The sequence below is a fragment of the Scomber japonicus genome, chromosome 7 (assembly GCF_027409825.1).
Source record: "Scomber japonicus isolate fScoJap1 chromosome 7, fScoJap1.pri, whole genome shotgun sequence".
Lineage (NCBI taxonomy): Eukaryota > Metazoa > Chordata > Actinopteri > Scombriformes > Scombridae > Scomber > Scomber japonicus.
Window position 1 is genome coordinate 6,808,400 of NC_070584.1, and position 27,242 is coordinate 6,835,641.

Sequence of the window (27,242 nt, forward strand, 5' to 3'; positions counted from 1 at the left end):
AAGCAATATCTCTTCACTTGTCACCTACTAGCCTTTTTTACTGCAGATATTTACTTTGTCATAGAAGTTTTAATAAGGTTTCACATTAATATTCCACTCAATTTTAGTGTCCTAATATGTAAATGTTGATGAATGTTATTAATTACAGCTGTTACCTGCTTAGACATCAGTCTGTGGTTTAAAAGGTATTTTGTGTTCTGTGTAAAAAAAAAAAAAAGAAAAATGAAAAAAGACAACACGGTATTGAAATTTCATCAGTATTCTCTATATTTGTGTGTCTCCCAAACAAATAATCCCTCAATGACAGGACAGTGACAAATTTCCTTTTCTTCAGAAACACAAACCTTTATTTTCAATATGACACTAAATGCAAGCCAGTGGGCCAGTATTGTTTTTTCTTTAAGAAACTCCAGTCAACCATGTTATAAGAAGACTGCCATGAGAAAGAAAAGGTATTTTTTTCCCTTAATCTTATTCTTTTCTAGAACTTTGAAGCAACATCAATTAAACAGTCAAACATATAAAAATATCAGCATGCACAACAGCCCGTTTGTGTCATGAAACAGACCGCTGAGGGCGTAATGGGGAATGCAAATAAGCTGCTGCAAAGAATTCTGCAGTTTCCGGATAAATACAGAGAAATCATTTCTTATAAATTATAATAAATTAAGACAAAGTTGATGTAATGATATTTCAAAGTTTATAGAGAAGGTGTCAACTGTCCGGCAGGCTCTCCTCTGTGCAGTCAGTGATGAGTTTCCAGTTCCACGATGGTCCACTCCCCCTGTGGAGAGGCAGCGTCTTCTGGGGAGAAGCTGGTCACAGTGATGCTGGTGGAGGAGTCCTCCATGGGCGAGATGAGCTCTGCCCAGCGCTTGAAGGTCTCCTTCTCTGGTGACAAGAAGGCCTGCGAGTCCAGGCAGTCACGTGACAGGGACAGTGTCTGCTTGATAAGGTATTGGGCCAGGTTGAGCTCCTCAGGCACGGGGTTTATGACGCCCAGATTGGACTCATGGTCTGAGAGGAGCTGCCTGAGCAGACTCCAGTCCCGCTCCGCAAACTCACTGCTTTTATCATCGTCCCCTATCTGCTCGTCTTCCTCTGCCTGCAGTTTAACATTCCTGTCCTTGTCCGAGCAGTGCTCAAAGGTTTCTCCCACATCCATCTCGTAAATGGGAGAGAGGGCTTTGGACGGTCGGCGGTCATGTTTGCAGGTTTGATCCAATCTGTCACAACCATTGTCCCCTAAAAACAATTGACAATACTGCAAAATGACAAAATGATTCACTCCTCCACAATTCTTTTTTTCTTTAAATTTCAGAGACTAAGCACTGCCTACTACAATAAAACAGATTACTGAAATTTTACCCTTAATGCAACTGTGTCCTTTCCCCACAGTGACATCAGATGAAGACAGCACAGTGGGGATGAGGTGACATTGACTTTCACGTTATAGTCCTACAGTTTAATCTAATGATAGTAAACGATTAATTTTCAGTCACCAATCACTTGAAAGAATGATGTCAAGGGTAGACAGTTGCCTTAAAGGTAATGCACAGAGGATGTTTCTTCTGAATGCATCTCTTTATCCACCTGTTCAAACAAAGTAAGCCATGCATTGCCAGCACCAGTAAACTTTGTATTTGTCAGTAAGTACCAGTGATATGTTTAGAGGTTTACGTGCAGGTCATTGAACGAGCAGACCTAAAGAACAGTACTGTCACAAAAAACCTAAATGCAAGCAACAGTGATTTACTTAGTAGCACAAAAATGGCACACCGCCAAGTTTCTTTTGACATTCTTTTTTTGTGTTTTCTACTTTTAACAGTTTCAGCAAACGAAGTGACAAAAGAATTGACATGTTTGCGTGGGGATATATATACCCTGGGTAATGGTGCAGCAGGATTTCTTTTTTTGAATATGACTGTGAAAAAAGAGAGACATGGCAGAACCATGACAGCTGCCCTAGAAACACATCACATACTTTACAGAGGCGACTACTGACACTACACAAAACCTACTGAACAAAAGCTTATAGACAACAGAACATAGTTTTCTTAAAAAGGTGGACATCTACATATCTAGACACAAGTCTACTGGGCATGACATAAGGTAATGGCAAATGAAAAAAAACAAAAACAAAATACAAAAAATAACGGATGGATGTAAAGGAATAACAAATTAATTTTAATAGTAGCATGCATGTGTGCAGTGCAAAACGAAAAACAAAAACAAAAACAACTCAGGAACAGGTACATTCTCCAATAGAAATAAAGCTAAACAACAGCAAGGAGATGCAAGGGAATGTTTCCCAGCACAACACACTTTTCTGAGAAGCAGTAGCAGTTTAGTGTCGTCTGTTTTGTACAAACATGTTGTATGTGACCTTCTTTCAGGTTGTCACTCTACAGAAATTTGAAAAAATCATTACTTGCTTGTCATTTACTTGAACACAATTTCTTTTTTTTTTTTTAAAGGGGCAACATATAGCGTTTCAACATCAGCTAATCTTTCAAAATTAATATTGACATGTTGGTACAATTACTGTAAACAAAAAGACCATCACCAAGAGGCCCGGCCCCATATGTTGACGCTACATTGTATCTGACTTTGTGTACCACAAAGTCAAGATTTGCTTGTAGCTTACGGGGACGGAAGTTTGTGTTTCTTAAAATGCCGACGGTGTAGAGAGTGAAAAGCCAAACAAACATATTTACCCTTTTCAAAAAAGCAAAAAAACCCAGAAAAAAGCAACACACATGGAAACACAAAGAAGAGACTCACTGTAGCAACATCTTCTGTGATAAGATGCAATGGTGTTCGTGAGAAACGTAATCTTAATCATTTTAAGAAACACAAGCTTGATCAATATCACTATCAGCAGAATGATATAGAATTATCCCAGCAATGGTTTAATTGTCAAAGTAATTACACTGTACCAACAAATCAATCAATTTTCAGATGATATGTTGATGTTCAAGTGCTATATATAGCGCCTTCGACAATGTCAAATTATCTATGGCTTAATAAGACTGTTCCACTGCATAAAATAAATGACAAAAATAATCAAAAAATCTCATTTTTATGTACATAAAAGTGCACTGGTATAACTATGTCACAGGCCTTGTCACAAGGCAGATTCTTTTTGACAAATACAATTCTATGATCAGTCTTTGTGAAATGTACTCTGCTTTCCCCTTTTTTGTGTAAACTGAGTTACCAAGGCTTCAATGCCTCTACCTAAAGGTAGTTCAGTTGTTTAAAATGTACTGTTTATGTTAACTGTTTGATTGTTTCAAAAGGATATTAATGTTGCAAATTCAAATTTACAACAGATACATTCAATGCGTTGAAATGAGAGCAAGCTTTTAGCTATGAAAATGATGACTACTGATTTAATTTGAATTTGAACTTGTGTTAATAACTAGTCACTAAACTAGTATGCTGAGTAATATCCTTTTTCTGAGAGAGGGATAGTTATATATGCTGGACATAGGTAAGGTCTAGGAGTCATAGCAAAGGAGAATGCATCTTGCAGGGATAAACTATACCTTCACTGATGGAGTTTAGGGGAAAGAAGATGGGATTGGATTTGGGGTCTAAGATCATACATTACCTGCTGGAGATTGTGCAGCATGTACAGGAGAGTCCCCTGTCAGCTGAGGCTCATTTAAGTCTAGATGTAAATCAGCTTTCTTGCTTTCTGGGGGATGAGTGTGATTTTTTCGCAGCCCTCCATTGCTGTACTGTTCAGTGTGCCGCAGATCCAGGTGACAAGGCCGCTCCTGGGGAGGGGTGTCTCTCGTATCGGCGTCCAGGAGAGGGCCGCTGGACTTCACTCCGTCTTCTTGAATGTGATTACTCTCCTCCTGCACAGGCTCCTGAATCTCTGTAAGGAAGACGGAGGATTTTTCTTCCTTTTCCTCGTTCTGTTTTTTGTGTTTCATACCTGCATTTTCAACATGATTCTGTTGGTGACCGGAAGGGGCATGATTAGACTGAGGAGCTGTAGAATCAGACTCGAAAACATCACAGGGGGTCACAGCGTCGGCCTGTTGAGGTGGAGTCTGGACGCCGCCCTCCTCTGAGCCCAGCTCCTCACACTCATCGACAGACAGCAACACTGACCGCCGGAAGTTAGAAGATGATTGGTAGTCGGGCTGATCGTTATCCTGTTCCACGCCATCGTCGTCGAAAGCTAAGTTGACAATCCCTTGAAAGTTAGGTGAGGCATCAGTCGGTGGTATCGGGTCCTGACCTGGAACCACCTCAACTTCTGACCTCTCATCTTCTGTCTCCTCTTCATCGTCATCTTCCTCTTCCTCCTCAGAGGAGAAGAGCTGGTGGTCGGGGACGCTCTTTACAGTAACTGTGGCCTCGATTTCTGAGTGCTCCTCCTCTAAAGCAACCTCGTCTCTATGCAACCATGAACGGGGGCGTTGTCTTACTCCCTCCTCCTCACTGGTGGTCTCTGCCTCTCGCCCACGCAAACGCACCTCCACTCTCAATCCGGCCCCGCCTTCGTACATCTTTAACTCCTCGGGGGTACTCGTATCGCTACTGCTGCGACCCAAGAAGTCGTGACAGCGCATGGTGCCGCATTTAGACACGCCTCTGTCGTTGGAGCAGTCGTCATCTTGCGATCCCCCGGCGTCGTAGTCCTCCGAGCGGGGCTTGATGTCGTCGGAGGAAGTGGTGTGCGTGCTGCCGGTCTCAGACTCTGGGCTGACCTGATGGTGGATGCCACTCCAGGAGTCCTCCAAAGGAGTATCAGTGCTCCCCATGCTGCAGGGTGTTTCTATTGGGCGTTCGGTATCTCTCGGCGAATTCGGCGACCTGACCTCGTGAACTTGCCCTCCGCTGATGTGAGCAGGGATGACACTGCTTGGAGACTGCTTCCCTTTATTCCCCTCAGACTGTTTGCAAGCATCTGTGTTAACAAATCTGACATGATGGGGGATGTTGTTGGCTGTTGGTGTAACGCTGGTTTCATCTTCTGCCTCATCAGTGTTTCCTGATTCTATTTCAGTTTTCTGAGGACTCTGCTTAGGGCTTGATTCTTTAGAGAGGCTAAGTGAACCCTCTCCAATTTGGCTTGGTGGCTGTGAACTGTGTGCTACAGGCTGCTCAGAGGGTGCTTGCTCTGTACCAGCTTTTTGCTCTGCAGCATCAGTAGGAGCAAGTTCTGGTTTACAACCTGCTGCCTCTTTTCCTTTAGCTCCAGGCTTTTTAGAGGCCGTGGCAGCTGAGGTTTTGGGAGATCCTACAGATTTCGGTGAAGACAATTCAGTAGTACTTTTCAGCTTTGGTCCCGACTTGGCAGAGGTTACTGAAGGCTGCTTGGAGAGGGCTGAAGAGGCTTTTGCTGGTTTAGTACTCGATTTAGTTGAAGCTCCAGTTGTTGAAATTGGTTTTGTGATCTTCTTCTTAGGCGCTTCACTGGTTGCTTTGTCTGGTGCTACAGATTTCGACCCATCCTTGCTGTCGTCTTTCTTGGGGGAAGCAGGCTTTTTCATGGAGGGTCCATGCTTGGAGACTAAATTATACAGAGAAAACAGTGTGAGTACGACATTAATACATTGCCACAGTGTAGGTACAGATATTTGAATTAAGCAGACTTTGAAAGTCTCACCGTGGCTGTCAGGTGTACTTCTTCCCTTGGTGTCTGCTCTTGCTGCCGTCGAAGATTTCTCTGCCGCAGTCTTTACTCTGCCACTTTCTCTCACGCTTGACTTATTGGTAGGACTGCGATAATAGAAAGGCAAAACCATAAAACAACAAAATGACCACAGATGTTTTACCACAATGTCCCCTTCAATTAATACCTCTGACCGACATCATCATAAAAATATTTATGAGCTGAGCTGCAGAGGAAAGTAAATCAGGAATTCATATTTAACACCAGTGGGGGGCAGCAAAGTTTTTTTCTCCCATTTTGTCAAGGGCAAGCCTCTGAGACATGAGTTGGTTATCAATGCAAAGAATTTCAAGTTGATACTTGTGACCTTGTGAAGGGTGTTCTTCCCAGGTTTTCAACAAAAGCTAACCATCTGCAAGCTGAAAACAGGATTTTGTAAAGTCTGACATTCACTGTGTGCCAAAGGTTGATGGAATTTGAAATCTCTTCATTGGTTGACATCCCAGAATAAAGTTTACCCAATGCAGGTTTACATAATCTGCTTTAGATGGGCATGATTGTTATAATAATATTAGAGATCAGGTTTAAAAAGTACATAATGTACAAATAATTACTTTCACCACCTACATTGGTGCAATTTAAGGTTTGTGAATTTAATATTAACTACTCTCCCTACACTGCATTTTTAGACACTCAAACAGTTAACTTTATAAGGCTGGAACATACAAATCCTGAAAAACAAAATTTGGACACTGCATGGATCAACTGTTACTGTTGCCATCTTTTTCTTTGCCAAAGATGTCAATCTGGTGTGCAATAAGGCTCGTATTTAATATACTTTATTAGGCTATCAACTATATTTTGGCTATGTGGTTGCTTTCCATGGGCGAGTATTCAATATGAATGTGCTGCCAGAACAGATGGAGTTTGGATGATGCCTGTTGTAAAAACAGTTATTTTTAACATCTTTGAAGGACAGATAAGAGGCTTGTCTGAAAATGCAACACAGCTGCTTTCATCCTCCTGACAGCAGCCTAAAAACAACCAGGTGATACTATGCTGCAACATCTGCCTCATTTTTCCCACATTTAGATTACTGAGCATGTATTAATGTGTATATTTGGCTTGTTTCCAATGCCCTAAATGTTTTAAGCTCTCTAATGATGTTGGGTGTATTGGCAATCAGCTCATATTGCAACTTGGCCTGGTCATGTTGAAAATGTAGTGAGGCTATTACTGGGATTCAAACGTGTTCAGACTAAAGTTCAACCTGCAGATGTGTGTTAAAACAGCCATTAGTTCATTTCTTCTAGTTAGAATGTTTTACTCATTTGTACATGTTGTATTTCTTATGATGAAAGAAATTTATCAGCTGCTAGTTTAGCTGAAGATTTGGATTCTTGGGTTTCCCAGTCACTACTGTCCCTCTGATATTTCCATATACTCACTTGTCAATATAGCATTGACATACAGTATTACACAAAGGCACTTACTGAATGGTTGGCAGAGTCTGAATAGTGAGCAGAGCTGAGCTCATTTGGCTCAGAGTTGAGAATAAAACATCACAAATGGATTATTTATTTTCTGAAAATTGTTCATTTACAGCTGTAAAGTGCTTTTTTTTTTTAGATGTTGGATCATGCACAGACAGTAACAAACACCGGTGGACTGTACTGCTGCATGTACTGCACTCAATGACTGACTTTCACCCTTAACAAGAACACTCTCCCCCTTAAATCACTTTTTGAGTATGGCACCACCAAGGAGAAACTGACAAGGACATGAATTAGCGCGGTTCGATGTTGTGCATAGCATTTCACTGAAAACACAAGATCAGATGAGAGAGAGCATACTGATGAGCCCTGCGAGTTATGAGAGTAAAGCTCACCTGCTGGTCTTTGTTGAATCGGATTTCTGAGGTTTTGTCAGCGGGGATCTGTTCGCCGCTTTAATCTGTTGTTTGGGCTTTGCTCCTAAAACACAGAAACATAAACCACACACACTGTTGCAAATAGAAGTTTGTCAGGGTGTACTGTTTTAAGAATAATCAGCTAAAAGGGTAGCATGAGCTCACATCACAGATATTCAGCCAGTCACTTTTAGGGCGGGGTGCAGAGACACATGCTGCTCTCTTGCTCTGTTCCTGTCTCTTTTGTACCAGCAGGACAGACAGCTGAGGCCTGGTTCAGCAGTGTACACGGGTATCAGTCGGGATTAGCCCACCTCCCTCAAACCCATCTTAGCCACAAAGGCTCAAAGTGATCAGTCACACCCCCCCATGTGACAGCTGTACAGGGGCTTTGACCTATGCTGTTTGACTGTTCACTGATACCAGCAGGCTGCCGAGCACAGCCTCATGTGCTTTGTTTTTCCAATAAATCAACATTTGTGCATGACACTATTAAAAAAAAAAAAACCCTCTTGGCTATAGCACGACATTAATCAGTCTGCAGGTCCTTTCAAATCTCTGCTACTGTATTACGCCTGAAGCTGATTGGCAACGCTTCACTTTAGCTGCAGCAATGTCCCACACTGTAATTGTCAGTCAAAATGATTAAACATAAAGAAGTCAATAGAGAGTGTAAACCTGGGATGGAGTGGGAGTCGTTGCGAGGGCTGCTGGCACTGTTCTCTGGTGAGGCACTGCCTGATGTGGATGAAGCGTTGGGCTGAGTTTGGGTGGTGCCAGCAGTACCGTCAGCCTTTCCTGCTGAGCTCTTCTGAGCCTTCATTAACGTCGTCTGGCTCGTAGACGTGCAGCTTGGGGGAGAGGTTTTAGGTCTCGCACCTGGGTTTGGCTTCTTGTCTTGCTCTTTAGCCCCGTGAGAGCTTCTGAGGCCGTTGGAGCTGGCGACATCCCGCCTGGCCCCAGCGGCTCCCGTGCCGTTGACAACCAGCGCGCCCGTTGATGATGTCTTTGCTTTGGCTCCAACGCTCCGGTCTCCTGGCTTCTTTACATTCTTCGCCTTGGACGTGTGAGCGTCCCCCGCTTTGTTAGCCGTCCCCAGTCCATCAGACTTCATGGCTGATGCAGAGCTATGGGAGGAAGAATTAACGTGGTCGGATGCCCTCTGGGTCCTGCGCACAGGAGGACTCTCAGGTGCAGATGAAGGGCATTTCACAGCCCTCTGCTGCAAGAAAAAACAAATAAACATATTACTTATGTAATTCTAAGAGCGGATTAGTCAGCAAAGGGCATTCTAACGAAACTCAGTAATATTGGGATAGATTAGTCAAAGCCACTGGAGCATACTTTGCATGTTTAACATCAACTTGTTTTTTTTCTTTTTTTCTTTCTTCCGATATTAATGGAGCTTTTTTTTTACTCTGCTTTATGTGTCAGTTTATGAACATTTGTAAGATAACTAAACTAAAACAGTCATTCCTTATTGCATTTTAGTGCAGGTGAAAAAATGCTTCTTCAAAGTTCAGAGAATTAACACGAAGAGCCTAAAAAGTGACTGTTTCTACCGCACTGGAGCATTTTCTCTGCAGTCTGTAGAAGCTTCGCTGCTCTCGACCAACTGCTGCTGCTTGGATTCCCTCAGCTGAGCTTATCTTAGCTATACATCTGTTTAGTGAGGCCCTGCTGTTCATGTCATACTATATCTCTTTGCTATGAGGGTGGGGCATTTATGACATATGGCCTGTGATGGCCAGCGACTGAAAATCACCGGCAGGGATTATACAAACTTGCATTGGATTTGGATCTGAGCTAAAACAGGCTCATAAGATCACATCATCGGGAAAGTTACAGTCAGAGATCTGATTAACGAATAAAACGATGATTTCTGAAACAGAAATATGACTTTAAATGAAAGAACGAATGTTAATACACTGTTGAATATTAAAATTACCTGTGAGCTAGTGAATACAGGCTTTTTACCAAGTCTCCGACTGTCCCCTTTATCAATAGCATCTGTCAAAACAGGACAAACAGGAAGGTAAAAATCATCAGTTAACCTGTTCATATTTACAGTGAAAGAGAATATTCAAATACGGGCGCAACACAGATGAAGAGGGTTGCACCACTGTCTTTCGAGAGGCTGCTTGGCTCCTTCGTTATGTTGGCTGTAGGAGCTGTTCTCATTCACAAATCCCCATTTCCACACCCAGTGTTTTGACGCTTTGACCGAAAGGAAACAAACATTAAATCAATGGGTCGATCAGTCCGCCATGTCTGCTGAGCCCGTTCAAACAAAGCAAAGATATACAAACACTTTGAATACATAAAGATTTGTCTTATTTAACAGAAGAAGAAAAGAATCTGGTGAAATTTGTGCCTTTATAATATTTGAGACCTGGAATACGATTACACTGGTAAGAAATAGACCAGTAATACAGTAACAGTCACAAGCTGATACCAGCCAAATTAATTATTCATGCGGTGCATTTCAGCACAAGTAGCTCAACAGTGAGGAAGCAGCATATTATTTGTATTTGTGTCTAAACATGTGCAGACTCACAAAGACAGAACATTTCAGCCTCTCACTCCCACCCATTAAAAACAAGCATGGCGCGTCTGCTGCATTTACCTTATTAGCGTGCACTCATCTGCCCAACACAGTTTAAAAAATAAAAAAAAGGTACCTCAGAAGCAAAACCATATGAGAGAATAACTAGGCACATAATAAATGGGTTAGTAGTGGCCAGGCTGCTATTAAATGTTAAATGGGCAAGCACCATATTTTCCAAGGGCTCTGGTTCATCTCTAATGATGCAGAGCTGCTGCTTCAGCACTAGGCTGGGTTAGAGAGAGAGAGAGAAAAAAACACACATCCACACACACACACACACACACACACACACATACAGAGACACACAAACCGCAGCATGAATATCCTGACAGGAAAAAGCGCTTCACACACACACAGCTGCAAGATTACTCCCTTACCTGCCAGTATCCTCTCTCTGTGTTTGGACGACAGGGTCTCCCATCCCTGCGTGTGGCGGACCGCGTAAAAGGTCTGAAGCAGGAAAGTCCACAGCCGCCCTCGTAGCGTACAAATCTCTCGCCTGAACGGCTGGCGGTAAGAGAGGAGAGAGTGAGAGAGAGAGAGACAGAGAGAGAGAGAGAGAGAGACAGAGAGAAGAATGGAAAGGGGTGCGCTACGGCACAAGCGAATCAGCAGCTGCTTGAAGAACCTTTCACCATGGCAACAAATACCCCTCCCTCCTCCCTCCTCTCTCTCTCTGTCTCTGTCCCTTCCCTCCCTCCCTCCCTCCCTCCCCCCACTCTCTGTCTCTGTTGCAGAATCCACTTGAGCTCTCTTCAGCGAAATCAGTGATGTCACCGGTTGATGCCCATACTCCTGTTTCCACGCCTGATTATGAAAACAGGGCTGGAAGGTAGGGAGGAGCTATATCCACTTCCTCTCCTCCTCTGCAACTGACCACACACACCCTTTCTCCAGCACATACACAGCCAGATTAGTGGAGCCTAATCCATTCTGCCATACTGTACGGTATTTACCGGGTGAGACGGGGGGGTTGTGCGCTTTAACTTGTGCAGCCAGGTCACTTTCCCCTGCAAGTCATCTCACGTGCTTAACCTGCCTCCTGTGACCGTGTTTTGTTGACTGATTAGATTATGGTATCCTCAACACAGCTGACAAAGTATTGAAGATTTTAATGGTAGCATTTTAAAATACAAACCACCACTTCAATACTTGTTGATGCATCAACTGAGAATGACAGCTAAGTCGGTTTATGTGACATGACAAATGACAAAGCTGTTGATATTCTATACTTTTGTTATGGTCAACAATTCCTACATGAAGACAAAAACCAACACTGTTCCAGTCTATCTCTAACTACTTGATGATTTCTCCAACCCGGGGCCAGATGGATAAACAATGCATATGTACAAAAAACATTCATACACCATTTCCTGCACATAAACCTATTATCTATAAACACAGAATGTGCACACACACCCTTCAGACCAGACACACACATGTATTTCTAAAGTGATCTGAGGGTGATGGGATGAGGTGGAGATTAAATATAAGAAGGTTTGTTTAGGTTGATAACTGCAGCAGCTGCACTGATGGTGTGTTTCTACACAGATTTGTAAAATATCAATCAAAGGCACATTTATAAACGTAACACTGATTAATTACTTTTGTGTGAATTATTTTATCATTCTTTTAATTTACATAAGAGTCCACATTATATTTTCGCTCTGAATATTCATTTGACTTTATCCTTTGTTGTGTCACGACTTATAGGCCTAAAGTCATTTAAATATGAGCTCTACCGACTAATCATTGATTACATTACAGAGATGGTTTACAGTCCATATGATGAATTAATGATATTGATGGTATAGCCATGTGTGATGATCTGCTGTTGGAGAAGCCTCCCGGTGCAACACAATCAGTAAAACTGCTCTTCTTCTTTCCTGTTTGTTTCATTGACAGATGTTAAACTGGTGGAGCAGGCAGTGAACTGATATGATCCATTCATGGTCGATTGTGGGAGTGGAAATGAAGCTCATGCCTAGTTATTCAGTGACTGAGGTGTATCAAACAGAAGCATGTCTATGTGTATGCACAGCTTTAATATAAAAAAATGTGTTTGCATATCTCTGGCTTTGTGGCATACACACAGTTTTAGTCATGAATCTACACATCTGACCCCTTGACTTGGCACTACGACCCACAACAGGTCACAAATATATACCTTCACTTTTTTGAAAAGGTTAAATTATTTCCTAAAACAGCTGGTCAGAGTAGCTTTTTTAATAGAAGTTTCTCAGACAGGAGTAAATAGTGCAACAGCTGGACAGCATACATGTACAAACTACAGTGCATATGTTCATCATGCTGAAGTGTAACTGTGTGGCTCGCTGATGTGTTTTTACTATAGTGTTTTGACAATAAGAAAAATAGAGATGACCAAACTTATCCTTTAAGATGACGTTTTTAGTAATAAATTAGAGTTGAAGGAATTATGCATTCTGGCACTGTGATCTGACATTTAAAACCTAACTCGTTATAATTAAAAGGTCAACGTTTCTAACTGCTACGGGTCAAATTTTGATGGATGATGCTCTTTTTACTCACTGGCCCACAGGATGGCTGCATCTTATTAGGTCATGTGTTGTTAAATTTAATGTGCAGAAGATGAGTTTTATATAGTGAGGCATACGCTAATATTGTTTTTAAACCATCCCTAATATCACTGTTGAAATGTATTTATATAGGATTATAGTTATGCTAAAGTTATTGGTTCAATAGTCCCTTAGAAACCTTTGTTCACCCTTTCATCAGAGCTGCTCCGCACCCTCGATAGGAGCAGAGTTGCAAAGCCAGGTTGGACACGCCACGCTAACCCATTCACTTCAATCCTAAGCACATGTTTAGCCCCAAGGTCCTTGCTTTGGTCTGAAAAGCCAAGCAAATGTGGAGTTTGCTCCTCCAAAGCTGTGAGCTACCCTGCATCCAGAACGAAGCGAAGCACATAAAGACATAAGGATGTTAGTAAAGATTGTGAAGTAAGTAGTTGCAGGAAAGGGGCAAAACTGACAGAGAGCAAATATTTCAAACAAAGTCAAAGCTGTGTTCACAACTGTGGTTCAGATCAAAACTAAAAAAAACTGTCGCTTTTCAGTGCTAGTCTGCTGTTTAGACCTCATGACAAATGAATTTAGGGCTATGAAGTCAAATCAGAAACATTATTGTGGTGACTGACAGCTGCTCAGGCTGTGCTGCAGTCTGTTTGAAAGCCTTATTTCTCTTTTCTAGACAAATAAAACTCATAATGCTCACACATAAATAGCTACATTTGAGCATTATTCAAACATAAAGAAGGCTTTATCTGTCATAAACAGGAACAGACAGACAGAGAAAGCAAAATCAGGGTCTACTTACTAGTTTTTCTATAGCTTTTCACTGCATCTCACATTCTACCTCAATGGATGGAGTTAGATAGTTAGATGTTAGAAGTTATTTTCTCAGGGGAATCCCATCACTGACTGACATTAGATAGTTGGAGATAGTTGGAGTTTTTTCACCCCAAACTCCATCCACTGAGGAGGACTATGACCAAGTCCAAAAGAAGCTAGTAAGTGCACCATGAGTGAAGGTTTTTGGGGTTTCTGGCTTGAATGGACTGAACTTAACTAGATGTGAACACATCTTAAGGATCAGAGAGAGACAAAAGGCTCATATCACCTCCTCTTGTCTTTGCCCTCCCTGCTCCGAGGGGAAGTCGTCCTCGCCGTCGTCTCCACACATAAAGTGCACAGCGGTGAAAAGTTCACAGCAGTTGTCCACATTCACGCCTTCTCTGACAGCTGAACACAGCTTCTTCAACAAGGTGGGCTCTCGGGTCAACTCTTCCCTCTGTAACGACCAATCGAACACTGAGAAAGCTACCTTTCCGAATACAGTCGTGATAAAGAGGAGCATGCTCTCTCAGTCTTACCCTGCATAGGTCCTGGAAGGCTTGAGTACGGATGACTCTGGGGAGGTTTTGGACGATGACGTTGAGGCTTTCTTCTTGCAGCTCTGTTGCGAGACTCCTCACTTGTTGAGCCCACTTGACTTCTGGGAGGCTTCCAATCAGCTGCTCGGTGCCGCAGAGCATGGTTACAGCGTTCTGCACAGTCTGAATACAAACATTTATCAGCTAAACAAACTCTTTTAACTTTTAACTGAGAACACAAAATAAAAAAATCGAAAGAACACAATTCTACATGAAATCCTGCTGTTACTCCAGCCAGAGATCTTACAGATCAGCGAAGGGATTCCCCCGAATTGTGTAATAGTTCTTGGCCGGCTCTGAATTTCAGTACTTTGCCAAGAGCGAACAACAGTGCATTTGTCTTGCTTCGCGCACCAGAAAAGAAACACCACCATCTTTAGTAATGATGCAACACAGATCCAATTATGGATAACAAGCCTGGACCACTGCCCATCCGTCTGTCCACATCATACTCCTAAATTAGCCTGTCTTTAATAACTGAGAATTTAATAAAAGGTCGTCTTTGATTAGATCACATTCAAATGTCCTTCCTGTGGAAAAACGCTGCAGAAAGAGTTGATGGTATTTAGTGCAAATGACATGAATACAGCATGGGTTGATGACTCTGGGAGGGAGGAACTCACCATGGTTTCAGTTACAGCAGTTAAACAGGCTCTGTGGAGTTCAGGAGGCAATAGGGAAAAGTTCCTCTCACACCAGGTCTTCACGTAATGTTCGGCAACCCACCTGAAAATATGCAGTAGATTACTTGATTTTGTGTGTGTAGTTTGGATTCTGAGCACTTTCATAACATTTCAACCCAGAGTCAGAGTCAGGTAAACCCATTTATGCCTTTTTTGAAAAAAAGTCTCTGCAGAGAAAGCCCAAGAAGCCTCAGCGGCAGGCAGAGCTTTGCTTGAGGGAACAGCAGAATAAGTGAGGATGAGAAGGTCAGTAACGCACCGCTGCACAGAGCAGCGCGGCCCGGCTCCCCCGTCATACTCGCGTGACTCATCAGACTCAGCAGAGACAACACGGCAAGGCCACGTCCCCACCCACCCCCACCTCCACACACACACACACTCACACTTCAAATCAGAACTAGCTCACACTCTCGCTCCACACATCCTATCCTCCTGACCTACATTCACACTTCACTTCTTGGCTTGCTCACTGCAGTGTGCGACACAGCGGTTAGAATGCAGTAGTATCAGCTACAGGAAGTCTCAGATTGAAACATTCCTTTATCCCCACGCAAATCTCATCTGAGTGCACTAGTAAGATTCTCTGAACTTGATGCAGCAGTGTATATAAAAATACAACACTGACAAACAGCATCATTTCAACTCAACTCATACATTTAAATTTTACAATTAACTGAGGAATGTTAACACATTTTGCCTGAAATTGCATGGGTATACCTTACAATTATATAGTAATTTGTCATGGTCACTTATACAGATTTTTGCAGCTGCATGCTGGTTACCTAGCAACAGGATGCTGATGTAACTTGCCATCAGGTATGGCGACAGGTCTGAATCATGACGTAACTCAACAACTTGCATGTTTGCAATTTTGGTGCACTTTTACAAATAGCATGTCAATTTATCATCAAACTTGATCAAAATAAAAAGGACCTTTCTAAATTTGTAACAACAGTGGGAGGCATGTTAAATAGCCTTGTCATATTTTCAGGTGATCATAGATGACCCTAAAACATTTTTACTGATTTACTGGCAAACTCAGCTATATTTTATGTTCATCTGAACTGTGGAACAATTAGTCCTGACACTCACCTCTTACACAGCATGTGGAGGCTGTGAAGACCTACGGCATGTGTGAGGGACAGGCACTCCAGGACCGTCCTCTGAACTCCGTCAATTGGCTGCAAGCACAGTTATTTTAGACAGTAATGTTTCTGTGATGTAAAATAGAAAAATTATACATTGAATAACAGACATATATATTAAGATGGGAATTAAACAGAGAGCTGTTACAGACCAACTGACACTGAGCATGCAGGCACTGAACAAAGTGCAAAGTAAAGGAATAAACAGGGATTTGTTGTTGGTGTTATCAGCTGTGATCTTCACATACTGCTACATGCCCTGCACTAAGACCACTGTGCTGAAAATCCTAGTAATGATTTGGAACATTGGACTGGGTACAGTATTGACACTTTGTATTTAGAGTGCATGCTATATACAGTATATCAACTGAGCAGTCTCTGTTGACTGGTGATGCGTCAGCCTTTATTTCAAGAACACTTTAAGTGGATTTAGCTTCACAAACTCAGTAGTTCCAGTTCTCAGCACACCTGCAAGTGCAATGCAACTGGATTTATACATATGTGTTAAAGCTTTTTAATGCATGCAATGGTGCCATTCTGTTATTACCATGGATTATTTTAATTATGCCTGGGTTTAGACAGACACACTGTTTTATATGAAGTAATGATGTTCCTTATCAGTTTCTATCTGGAAGAATAATGCTGAAAATAATTTTGTATTTATTCCAACCATAAATCTAACATATATATTTTAAACAGTCATACATTCTGCACATCTTAAATTTGGCAGGTTGCTCTTCACGTCACACACACACACACACACATACACAAGCTCGTGCTTTTCAGGCATTCACTAGTTTTTCTCCAGTAGAGCTGACCTTGGGGAAGAAGCGGCAGTAGTCTCGGGTCAGAACCATCTGCACCACATCTTTCAGCCCCTCCAAACCCAGCATGTCTGCTGCCAGCACCACCTGACTACAGGACAGGATACAAATACAGGTCAGGCTGTCTTCTGGGCTAGTGTGCTAATTTTGGATTTAGTCTGTTCAAATATATATAGTACCTGGCGCTGGCTCCGGAGGGCAGATCTACAATTGCCCCGTACATGAACTGGAGCAGGATCTCCATCTCTTCCGGCCCTAAGCTGTAAAGGTTGACATTAAAAACAGTTAACAAGCACGCAACCTGATATTGTACGTGTGAATTCAGTCAAGTGTAGCTGTATTCTCCCTGTCAATACTACCACATCCACCCATAAACACAACTGAGAATGCTGTAAACAACATCCTCGTATCATGCAGCACTCAATCCACGTGACTGCAGCCCGAGGGCCACTTCACAGGTTTCCCCCCCCACCACCCCCACCCTTCAAGTCAGCCTAGCCACTCTTCATTCTGACAGCTACGTCTTCCCCTCCCGTTACCCTCAGATCAGTAATGTGGAGGCGAGTGGCACGTCTTTCCCCCGGAGGAAAAAAAAAGAAGAAAAAGTGGGCTTCATTTGCCTCTGCCTGTCTGAAAAGAAGACTGCGGGTGGTAGTAGAAGGGGGGTGGATGGTGGAGGGGTGTGGTGGTGGTGGGGCTCTTCAGCAGGCAGTGGATGAGATGACATTTGTGTGTCTCGCAGATAAAGGCAGGGTAACCTTGGTTGATAGAAATCTTAGTGAGCCACAGCCTGTGTGTGTGTGTTTGGGTATTGTGAGTGAAACCCCATATTGTTGCAGGCCCATGAATTATTAATGCCGTATATGTAGAAATTCAGCAGATTGTTGGAGAATGAAGATTCACATTGTTCAGATCTGGACTGTAGGGGTGTATTATTGATCCCTGCTGATGCTGATGGTGTACCCTGTCTTACCCTTGCAGAGTGATGCACTGTCTGGAGCTTTCCATCCAACTCCCGCTCAGCATGGCTCGAAAGTACTGTGACCGCGCGCACAGGATTGCCCTAGAAACCCAATAAAGCAGGCAGTTGCATGTCAGTTCCACCCACAGTTTTAATATTTCACATGTCATCTGGCGGGCCGGCGTGTACTTAAGTGGCTTTGAAGTGACAAGAAAGAGGACACGCACATGCACACACACAAAAAAAAGTCTATTGTGTGTTTTGTGGTCTCTGGAGACAGTGTTTTATTCTCACTGGCGTCTCTAGACTGTACTGTCATTGATAGGGAAATACATGACCGCTGAAGTGTATAGAGCACATAATTAGCTTCATTAAAAGGATAAGACTGTTGATTTTTATTATTCATCTTACTCTCAACAAAGCCAACAATGAAATGATCCTACTAACAAGAACTGTCTACGTATGCAAACCCTGATATATTTTATTCCTTTGAGCCACGGAGCTCCATTACTGTCTAAAAACTATTAAAATAACATCAGTGAGTGTTGCACTGGGTGACATGCTCCTTCATTACTGTGAACACACACACACACACACACTAATGTATTATGACTCAATATACACATACACCATGCTGCTGCTGTAAATACTCACTACTACGCCAAATGAGCAGTGATCCATGGCTGAAAATAGTCCCTAAACAAATGCACTGTTTTAGCACATCACTTATCTTTTTAAGTGGGTAAGTGATATATCTTCAGTAGAAGCCAACGGGCTATTATCTTCTGTAACATTGTGAAATATTAACACTCTTTTAAAAGGTGGAGGCTTCAAATAAGCCCATTCAGGTATTCTCCTTTCCCCTGTACTGTATCTTATTTGGTGTAATATTTAACTTGTTCAAAATAAACTAAACTAAAATAGTTGCCACAAACAGAGTAAGAGAATCTCAAAGTACCAAGATAGACTAATGCATTCACATTCGGTCTTTTCATTAACTAAAAGAACAATATAGAATAACACCAGCTTTATCCTTTAAAAATGTTTCAGAGCCTTCATGTCATGGAAGTCAGTTAATTCTGTTGTTGCAACCTTGTAATCACTTTTCCCTTCTGCCCTACCTCACACTGCTAATCCTCCCCTTCATTATTTGGTGCAACAGTGTGTGACCTTACTATGGGTTGACAATATGGATCAAGTCCTATCCTGTTTCAAAATACTTGTCATTTTAGACCACAACAGTGGTGTATATGTATATGATGATGATACTGTATAGTATATTTTATAGATGAATAAATAGGAGGCAAATTAGCTTTGAGAATATTGACACTCACTCAATATCAATATAAGACGTCATATAATTTGGGGATAACCAGTAGTGCTTTGGGAAACATTCTAAATAATGTGTAATGTAATCAAAGTTTGTCCAGATGAGCTCAGAAAATACTATTTCTTATGTTTAAAGCAGCCTTAAAGAGCTAGAAAACAACATTCGAGACATTTCTTGATATTGTGATTACAAAATCCCAGATATTAAATCTTTGTCATATTATATTTATATATTATAAGTATCATATTGATTTATAGTCTGGTTCTACTGACCATGACATGTATATACCTCTTGCTGCGTTACATCAACAACTCAAAAGTAGTGAGCAGCAGTCTTTCCTACAGTACTGGGGGAGGGGGGGTTTATGGGCATGGTTCACCCTCTGTCAGTGAACAGCAGCAGCTAACACTGGACTGTCATACAGATCACTGCTGCAGAGCAACCAAAAAAAAAGAAGTCCAGCTTCTTCCCTCTGACAAGCTAGCTGGCTGCTCCCCTGAGCAAAAACTGGGAGAAGCCAGTCTCCATGGTTACCAGCTGCTACTAGAACCACCTCTGCATCACTGAATGACCACCCACAGCTGCTTTACACTGGCAGAGTCAGCTGCAGATGTGCAACCTCCAGCTGTAGTGTGCTACATGTGAGACGTAGTGAAGTAAACATGATCTGACCATGTCTGATGACATTTTGATGACTAAGGATGTTCTGCTTATGTATTCCAGATGTTTCTGCACAAAGGTGTGAGAACGGTAAATAGTTCTAACCTGTGGCAGGAGAAGACCTGCTCAGCCACTTGGATGGTGATGTCACACTGCTCTCCCCTCTGGTACAGATCCAGCAAGTCGGCTCCCAGGCCTGACGCTGGCTCGAGAACAACAGTGTCTGAGGAGAAGTTGACACGATTAATGAGGAATGACAGGAAGGAAGGAGAGAGTGATGAAGAGAGAGGCTGTGTGTGTCTGTGTGTGTGTGTGTGTGTGTATGGGCATTTGTGTGTGTGGAAAAAGCAGTAGTATCTCTTATTAAACCCACTTCACTTAAAATACTGACAGAATTTCTGACAAAAAGTTTTCTGAGGCACAGCTAAATCTTAAATCATCCATAGCACTGACCGCTCTGCAATTAGCAGTAACGACAACAGGGATTCAAATGCGCTTAGTGGAAAAGTGGATTATGGCTGAGATAACATGATGTGAAGAAAGCGGGAGGGAGGGAGGGAGGGAGGGAGGAGACGACAGCTGAACGGTCACATAACCAAGAATAAACCCACGGCGGAATAGAGTGTTGATCTGTTTACCTGAGTCAGTGGAACTATGAAGGTCCGCGGGGTCGGGAGCAGACACCATACTTTCTGGCTCATGGCCCTCTGTGTGGGGGATTATTTGAGCCGAGCGCATGCTCTGGTCTGCTGTGTACACCCGCCTGCAGGGGGAGAGACGCTAAAGGTTAATAAAAAGAAGGCCTTTCAAACCTTTTAAATTGAAATCCTATTTGATGCACTGTGACTTCAATGACACACTGAGTAGCCACAGTCTCGACTACACTGGATTTTCTTGTTTTGTTTCCCCACACAGGAACACCTCATGAGTTGGCAACTTTCTGCATTAAAAGAAACCTGTAATACTTTTACCTTCCCTACTTTAAAATCATGCTGTAGGATTCTGGCTCGTTCCTCACTGGTCTAACCCATGTGTCCATTTTCAAACTGCTTGTAATGGTTATTCTCACAGTGACAAAAAGGTGAGCAGAGCAAACCAAACATCTTTCTCCCTCAAGCTGCTTCCTCTGGACCCTACTGCAAGATCCCCAAATGCTCCCAACACAGGATGGAGATGCAACCCATTTTATCACCCTCCAGGCAGTTATGCCAAGTTGTGCCACTGGAGTATAAAAATAAGTTTCAAAAGTTTGCATCAAATGCACAGTCAGCTTTTTACTATAAAAAGTACCCTAAGTAAATATCCAGCTTTTGTCTGGGCCCATTCTTACTATGAGGGCAAACTTCCTCAACTAGGTAAAAGTGCAGTGGGTCTAAATCAAGGTCTTCCTGAATCACTGAGCACTTCATTCTTTCTCTGATTGGCCTATATTGACTATAACTAGGTAAGAATTCAACTAGAAGACTTATAACTAAATTGCCAATGTCACATATGTGTCTGATTTCAATGCACATAGGCAAGGCAAGGCAAGGCAGTTTTATTTATATAGTGCATTTCATACACAATGGCAACTCAATGTGCTTTACATAAAACAGAAAAACATGTAATTTGAGAAACATTAAAACATACAATTAACCCCCTCCAACCCCCACCCCCACACTAATAATAAAAATAGAAAGAGAAATAAAATGCTAGAATAGAGCATTAAATATAAGATTGCAGCATAAAATAATGATTTATAATCATTAAAAGGACAAAGACTGCAAATGAAAGATTAAAATGTAAAGTGCTTTAAAAGAACTCAATCATAAGCACATGCATTTTATTTGCTCGCAGTATTTTTAAAAATGTGTCACAACAATCTAATTTTATTCAGGGCCATTTATAAAGAGATTATTTTATTAACGCTATGTTATCTTTAGCTGCTATGGGGAATTTTCACAACTCAACCATTGGCAGTGTTGAAGCAGTTGAGAGTCTCCCAGCAGTGTCACTCTTGTTGTGTAGTGTTATTACTGTAATTTGCCAACATGCTGCTGTTTGCCAACAGTGCTGCCACCATGAGGAGTAATAAAAGAAGCATAAACTATCTCCGGTAAGTGATGCCCTGTGGTTCAATATACACTCATTTTTAACGGTCGACCTGTGAAAGCCAAAAAACCTCTACCTCCCCCGGACCCCCTCCCTTGATTCCATGTGTGGAAAAGAGCTCTGAACAAACTTTGACTCCTGGGTCGTGTAACAAAAAACAAGGACGACTCTTCCTTCTACTCCTAATTATAAACTGCTAATGAGACAAAGACACAACTCAGTGGATCAAAGCCTTTGTGCGCTCCGAGAGACCACAGTGCAAAAGCCTTGATGAAAGTAGGAAGTTGTTACATTAGAAACTTAGACTTAGACTTACTGCAGATCATTAAAAACACTGATTCAACTGGGGGAATTGTGTCTCAACACCGACATGAGAATGTGATGTGAAATGTATTATTTAACAGCATTGCAGCATTTGCATCACTCCTTGAAATCAACATACGGCCCATGCAGCAGCACATCCTGCAGATTAAAGATGGTTCACATGGCGCCCTCTGTCAGAGAGTCACTGAAACTGCAACTCAAGAGAGAAAGATCAACGGGTCTCTTGAGGTCTCATGTGGCGTTAAGGCTATCGGGAGGTGTTTGTATTCTAAAAAGCCATTAGAAGGTTTTTGTAGAAGGGCAAGAAAACAGACCAAAATAGATTAATTGTTCTTCCTGCCTACCTGATGAAATCTTTCAGCCCAGACAGTTCATAGTCAGGCATATGGATGGTGTTGGGGTCTTTGTGCATCTGTCCCTGCAGGACACTCGGAACTCTGGCCAGCAGCACAGCTCTGTGTGCTTGCAGTGAGCCAGAGGCGGCACACAGACAAACATTAGCCTCCAGTTCCTCCTGCAGCAACCTGGGAAAACACATTACAACGTGAATAGCATTCTCTTTTCTTACTGATTAAAGAAGAAATACCAAAACTATGTGGAGACAAGTCAAGTTGGCAAAAAACTTCCTATTAAATGTTGGCAACAAAGATGGTAAACAATGAAATGAGGCCTCGTTAACATCTAGAGTGACCTCAAAGATCTCTGAAATTCAAAGATTCATCTGATGGCCTATTTTCTCCCCACTTCAGAATAACACGAGCGCAGTCCTGAGGCGCTCTCCATTTCATCTTCACCATCATTAGCTCGCGCCTCGATGACTGATATGGGTGACCCAGAAATCAGTCCGCTCAAGGCCAATTTGGCCGGTACGAGTTCAAATGCTGGTGCTGTGTCCATTTCAGTAAGTGCTCAGTTTGATGAGCCACTCGTGCAACAAGGAGACCCACATCCTTATCCACTCAAGTTGTATATCCACTGATCCTATTATATGAGGAGAAACTCCCCCTTAGCCTGCTACTTTTGTGATGAAGAGCTGGATTTGCACAAAATTCCCTCAACTGTTTTGTCTCTTCTTTCCTTATTTAGTGAATTGATATGGGATGTATCACAGCTTTCACAGTTTGTTTTGTCTGGATCAAGAGGGAGAGATGTTTTGTTCACACTGTCTTGAGCTGAAACATGAATCCTATAAACTGACAGGTAACTCATCCATTGGACATGTTTTGCCACTGTCATGCTGCATCATCAGTGCTACATGGAGAAGTCTAATTCTGGTGTCTGACAGCAGGTCTCACTGCACTTTCAAGGTTCTTCTGTGTGTTTTCTGCTGTGGTGTCACAAAGAGATTATGAAGAAATGACTGATTATGAACAATATTAGATACTGCATCAGGACCTGATTTAATAGAATGTTTTGAACAGTTAGAAACAGTAATAATGTTATCATGGGGAGAGATAGTTTCTGTGTGGTCACTATATTTAAAACTGCTAGTGTGGCACAAGCTCAACACTGCAATTTCATACTTTAAATACATACACGTTTGTTATTTGTTCTGAGTGTTATAATATTCTGGATATTTGCATAGTTTACACTAGACTTGTTTAGAATTTTCTTTTGTTAGTTATTTGTTTGCTTTATTTGAGATTAGATTTGGTTTCTAAGGACAGACTAGAGCACTAAATGCTCCCAATGGTTTATATAGGTGGTCAGGACCAGCTTGCATCTGGGAGGATCTGTGTTTTTTGGGAATGTTTTTCAATCAGAGTAGGAGGGACAGCAGGAGCCATGATTTCTTTGTTCTGTTGTTTGCTTGCTTACAATGCTTAAATAACCCAAAAGAAAAGACTTTGTATGGACTTCTTCTGCCTGAGTGCACAACATCCCTGTGGTGCATCAGAGGTCAGTTGATTTCTAGTTTGATTCTGATCATGGACAAAGAGCCGCTGCACCATGGTTACAAAATAATTTACATAAAATGTACACAAATCAGTCGCATATGCAGACTTTGTTACAAGATCTCTTTCTTGACAGTTGTTGCCAGAATGATGTGTTTAACAGTAGTTTAACTGCTGAGGTCCTGCCAAAATCACACATCTATTATCATAGCTGTCACTTTCACACCACAAATAAACCACAGCAGAGTCTGCTTGAAAGATTACTGACACAGTAATCTCTGGCTTCTCGGTTGGTTTCACATTAATTTGTTTGGGTTGTTGTCAAAATACAGTGGATTTTGTGATAGTAGATGTGTGATTTTAGCATTAATTCAAAGCTAAGCTACTATTAAATCCATCTGATAATCGTGAACTAACAAGGAAGTGATCTCCTGATATGCACTAACAATGTACAGCCTGTAATTACGCAAGATCATTTGCTCATCATGGTAACACGTAAGCATGTGAGTGCAGGGATATTCTAATTAACAATAAAGTGAGTGACTGTTTCCATGTTTCCTCTCCTACAGAGAAAGAAACACTAAAACATGCTGCTAAAACTTCAGTTGCTTTTTACTCACACGTAACTGTGCTAGACACATCTCAGTGTGACACCAAACCTGTAATCAATAAACCTGCCAGGCAGGAAATGGTAGTGTTTAGGACGACTGTCAGTGTTTCCCCTATAATTGAACAGGCCTGGCGAGCCACCCAGCCAGTGAGAGGCTCATCCCCTCCACACACACACACACACACACACACACACACACAGAGCGGAGCAGAGGAGAGACAGATCAAGTGAAGATAACATTACTCAACTTGACGACAGCTACACTTGATACGTTAGTTGTTGTAAGTGCAGTAACAGCTTTACAAGTAAAAAGGCAACAAGAGTAATTTATTCATGTAATCACTCAAAAGAAAGACAGATCTCGACCCCAAACATTTCATTCAAATGTACCCAACTTGAATCTGGCTACAGTGGCAGGAATGCTAGACGTTAGCATGACTTTGTTTATAATAATGCTCCAAGTAGCTCAATGAGAAATAAAATAAAATGTGGGACAACTTGTAAAATATAACCCCTTTAATTGTTTGTTTGATGTTTGATCTAACAACCCCCTGTGGCCCACCCCAAAGCAGTCAACCTAGAAGAAACACTGATGATGACGTGGTTAAATTCCTAGTTAGACATGTTTTAAAATGACTCTAATTATCATAATTAAACCTTCTCTCTGAGCACTGGTTAACCTTTAGTGACTGAGTAATTACTAGATTATTCAAATACCTGCAGCTGCAGTAAGAAAAGGTCAACAAACTCTTGACAAGCTCATAAAATCTGAGTTTGTCAGTGTGTCAGCCTAGCATTGATTTGACTTGAGTGGGTTAACTTTCAACCCAGACCTAGTCAATTCAATGCATACCGTTATGTGTCTTACCTGAGCAGGTCTGCAGACAAAGCAGACGATAAACATCTCTTGAGCTGCTCTTTGTACTTGCGCTCTTTGGCCTGGAACTCCCTTGCAGCCTCAGTGGTGATCATGGTTTATTTCTTGTCTAAAACAGAAAAAAAAGCTCAGCTTGTAAAATTGTAAAGCAGCTCCTATGAGAAATGGCAAATAGCAGAAATTGTGACAAATATACCAGCCTGCATTGCTTTACTATTAAATATGATAGAATATTACAAGCCATGTGATTCAATTTTATGCTATACTAATTTTTAATTATAGGATACGGATGCCAGCTTCACCTAACTGCCCTCAATGACTTAACATGATTGCGTCTGCTGCCAAAAGCGCAATACCTTTCTTCACCACATAGCCTGACTTACACTTACTAACCGTTACAACTCAGAGGGGCGCTGTTTCACTCATTTTATGAGAATCAATGAAAAAAAAGAAGAAATGCACAGCCAATGGCATGTGACCTGAAATATGATTTGACCTTATTATTTTATAGACTTTACGAGCTTCAGTAATGGCGGAAGACTCCCTTATCTTTCAGGGAAAAAACACACAACTGATAACATCACTAACAAGCAGCTTTTTTTTTCCATTTAAAGAAGAAGTTTCATTTATTCATAAGCAACCTTCACCCAAAAAATAAAACACACTCACATACCTACGTGGAGACATATATTTGGTTTCTCTTCGCCGGACACGGTGCTTGCTGTAGGCTCAATATTACAAACACTCTCATTTTTTTCGCGCGGCTAGCATGCTAACGCTAGCTGTACACCAGAGCCACCGCTACGAGTTATTTAAGTTCATGAACCTTACACTCTGTATGTCTGCTAATAAAACACAGAGCTGTAGGAACAAACTGCAGTCTGTCAGCAGGTGTTGTGTCCACAGGAACAAGTAGTATCTTCATTAACGGGCTGACCCACTGACCAATGTTGTTGACATCACCGCTACACGCTGGTCACCACCCACTAGGACCAAGACTGCAAAAAGGACAGGGAGCGGACACCTCGTCGCTGCCAGGACGCTGCTGCACATGCGCAGTTGACGTAAGACGAGAGCCGTGCCCCCAAGTGATGCCTTCAGGTGCTCAAAACTGTAAAGAAAACATTCGGTACAAAAGTAATACATTTTGGTCAGTGATAATGGGAAGGTTGTAGGGTGAGTAGTGGAATGTGGGACATTTACTAATGTGGTTCACCCAAGCTCCAGTGCATTTATTTCTTTTTCTACCATATTATTCTGAAATCATTTGGCACAAGGAACACTAATATATGTATCACTTTCCCTCTGAGTACAACATCTACAAATTACCCTCTGATTAAACAAGGAAACATCTTGAGGATTTCATAATGATATAAGGTGTTGATATAATGTATTGGATTCATATGTAAATATAGTACAGTAAAGTCAGAATGGCAAAAAGTGTCCCACATTACCCTACTCCACCCTATGACATAGGCGTCCTCTGGTGGTGTTCTTCCTAGCTCAGAGAGGAATGGCTCAGGGTTACTATAAGTCTGTCCTTTCAATTCATGACTATAATCCTACTCATGTAGTGTATAAACCTACATGTTTATGGATTAAACAAAAACATTCAAATAGTTAAATACAACAACAATAATAATAATAATAATAATAATAATAATAATAATAATATGAAAATCATCTTTACACTCCAATCTATACAATGTTCACT

The 27,242-nt window shown here is 41.7% G+C and overlaps 1 protein-coding gene across 2 annotated transcripts; it reads right to left on the reverse strand.

Annotated features, from left to right (window-relative positions):
- Window positions 1–179: 179 nt before the first annotated feature.
- btbd8 (BTB domain containing 8) lies at window positions 180–26,359 on the reverse strand. 2 transcript variants are annotated; one of them, XM_053322651.1, is made up of 19 exons: window positions 26,202–26,359; window positions 25,520–25,637; window positions 22,491–22,670; window positions 20,370–20,494; window positions 19,837–19,954; window positions 17,754–17,843; window positions 16,960–17,040; window positions 16,775–16,871; window positions 15,904–15,992; window positions 14,752–14,854; window positions 14,069–14,251; window positions 13,816–13,986; window positions 10,533–10,662; window positions 9,496–9,557; window positions 8,226–8,769; window positions 7,527–7,611; window positions 5,633–5,745; window positions 3,617–5,536; window positions 180–1,245 (listed from the first exon to the last, which is right to left on the reverse strand). In XM_053322651.1, exons 2-19 carry the CDS (start codon window positions 25,621–25,623, stop codon window positions 746–748), a joined length of 4,695 nt encoding a protein of 1,564 aa, XP_053178626.1. In that variant the 5' UTR covers window positions 25,624–25,637; window positions 26,202–26,359; the 3' UTR covers window positions 180–745. The 2 variants fall into 2 exon arrangements, with proteins under 2 accessions (XP_053178626.1, XP_053178625.1); XM_053322650.1 differs by having other exon boundaries at window positions 1,188–5,536; window positions 26,206–26,359.
- Window positions 26,360–27,242: the final 883 nt, after the last annotated feature.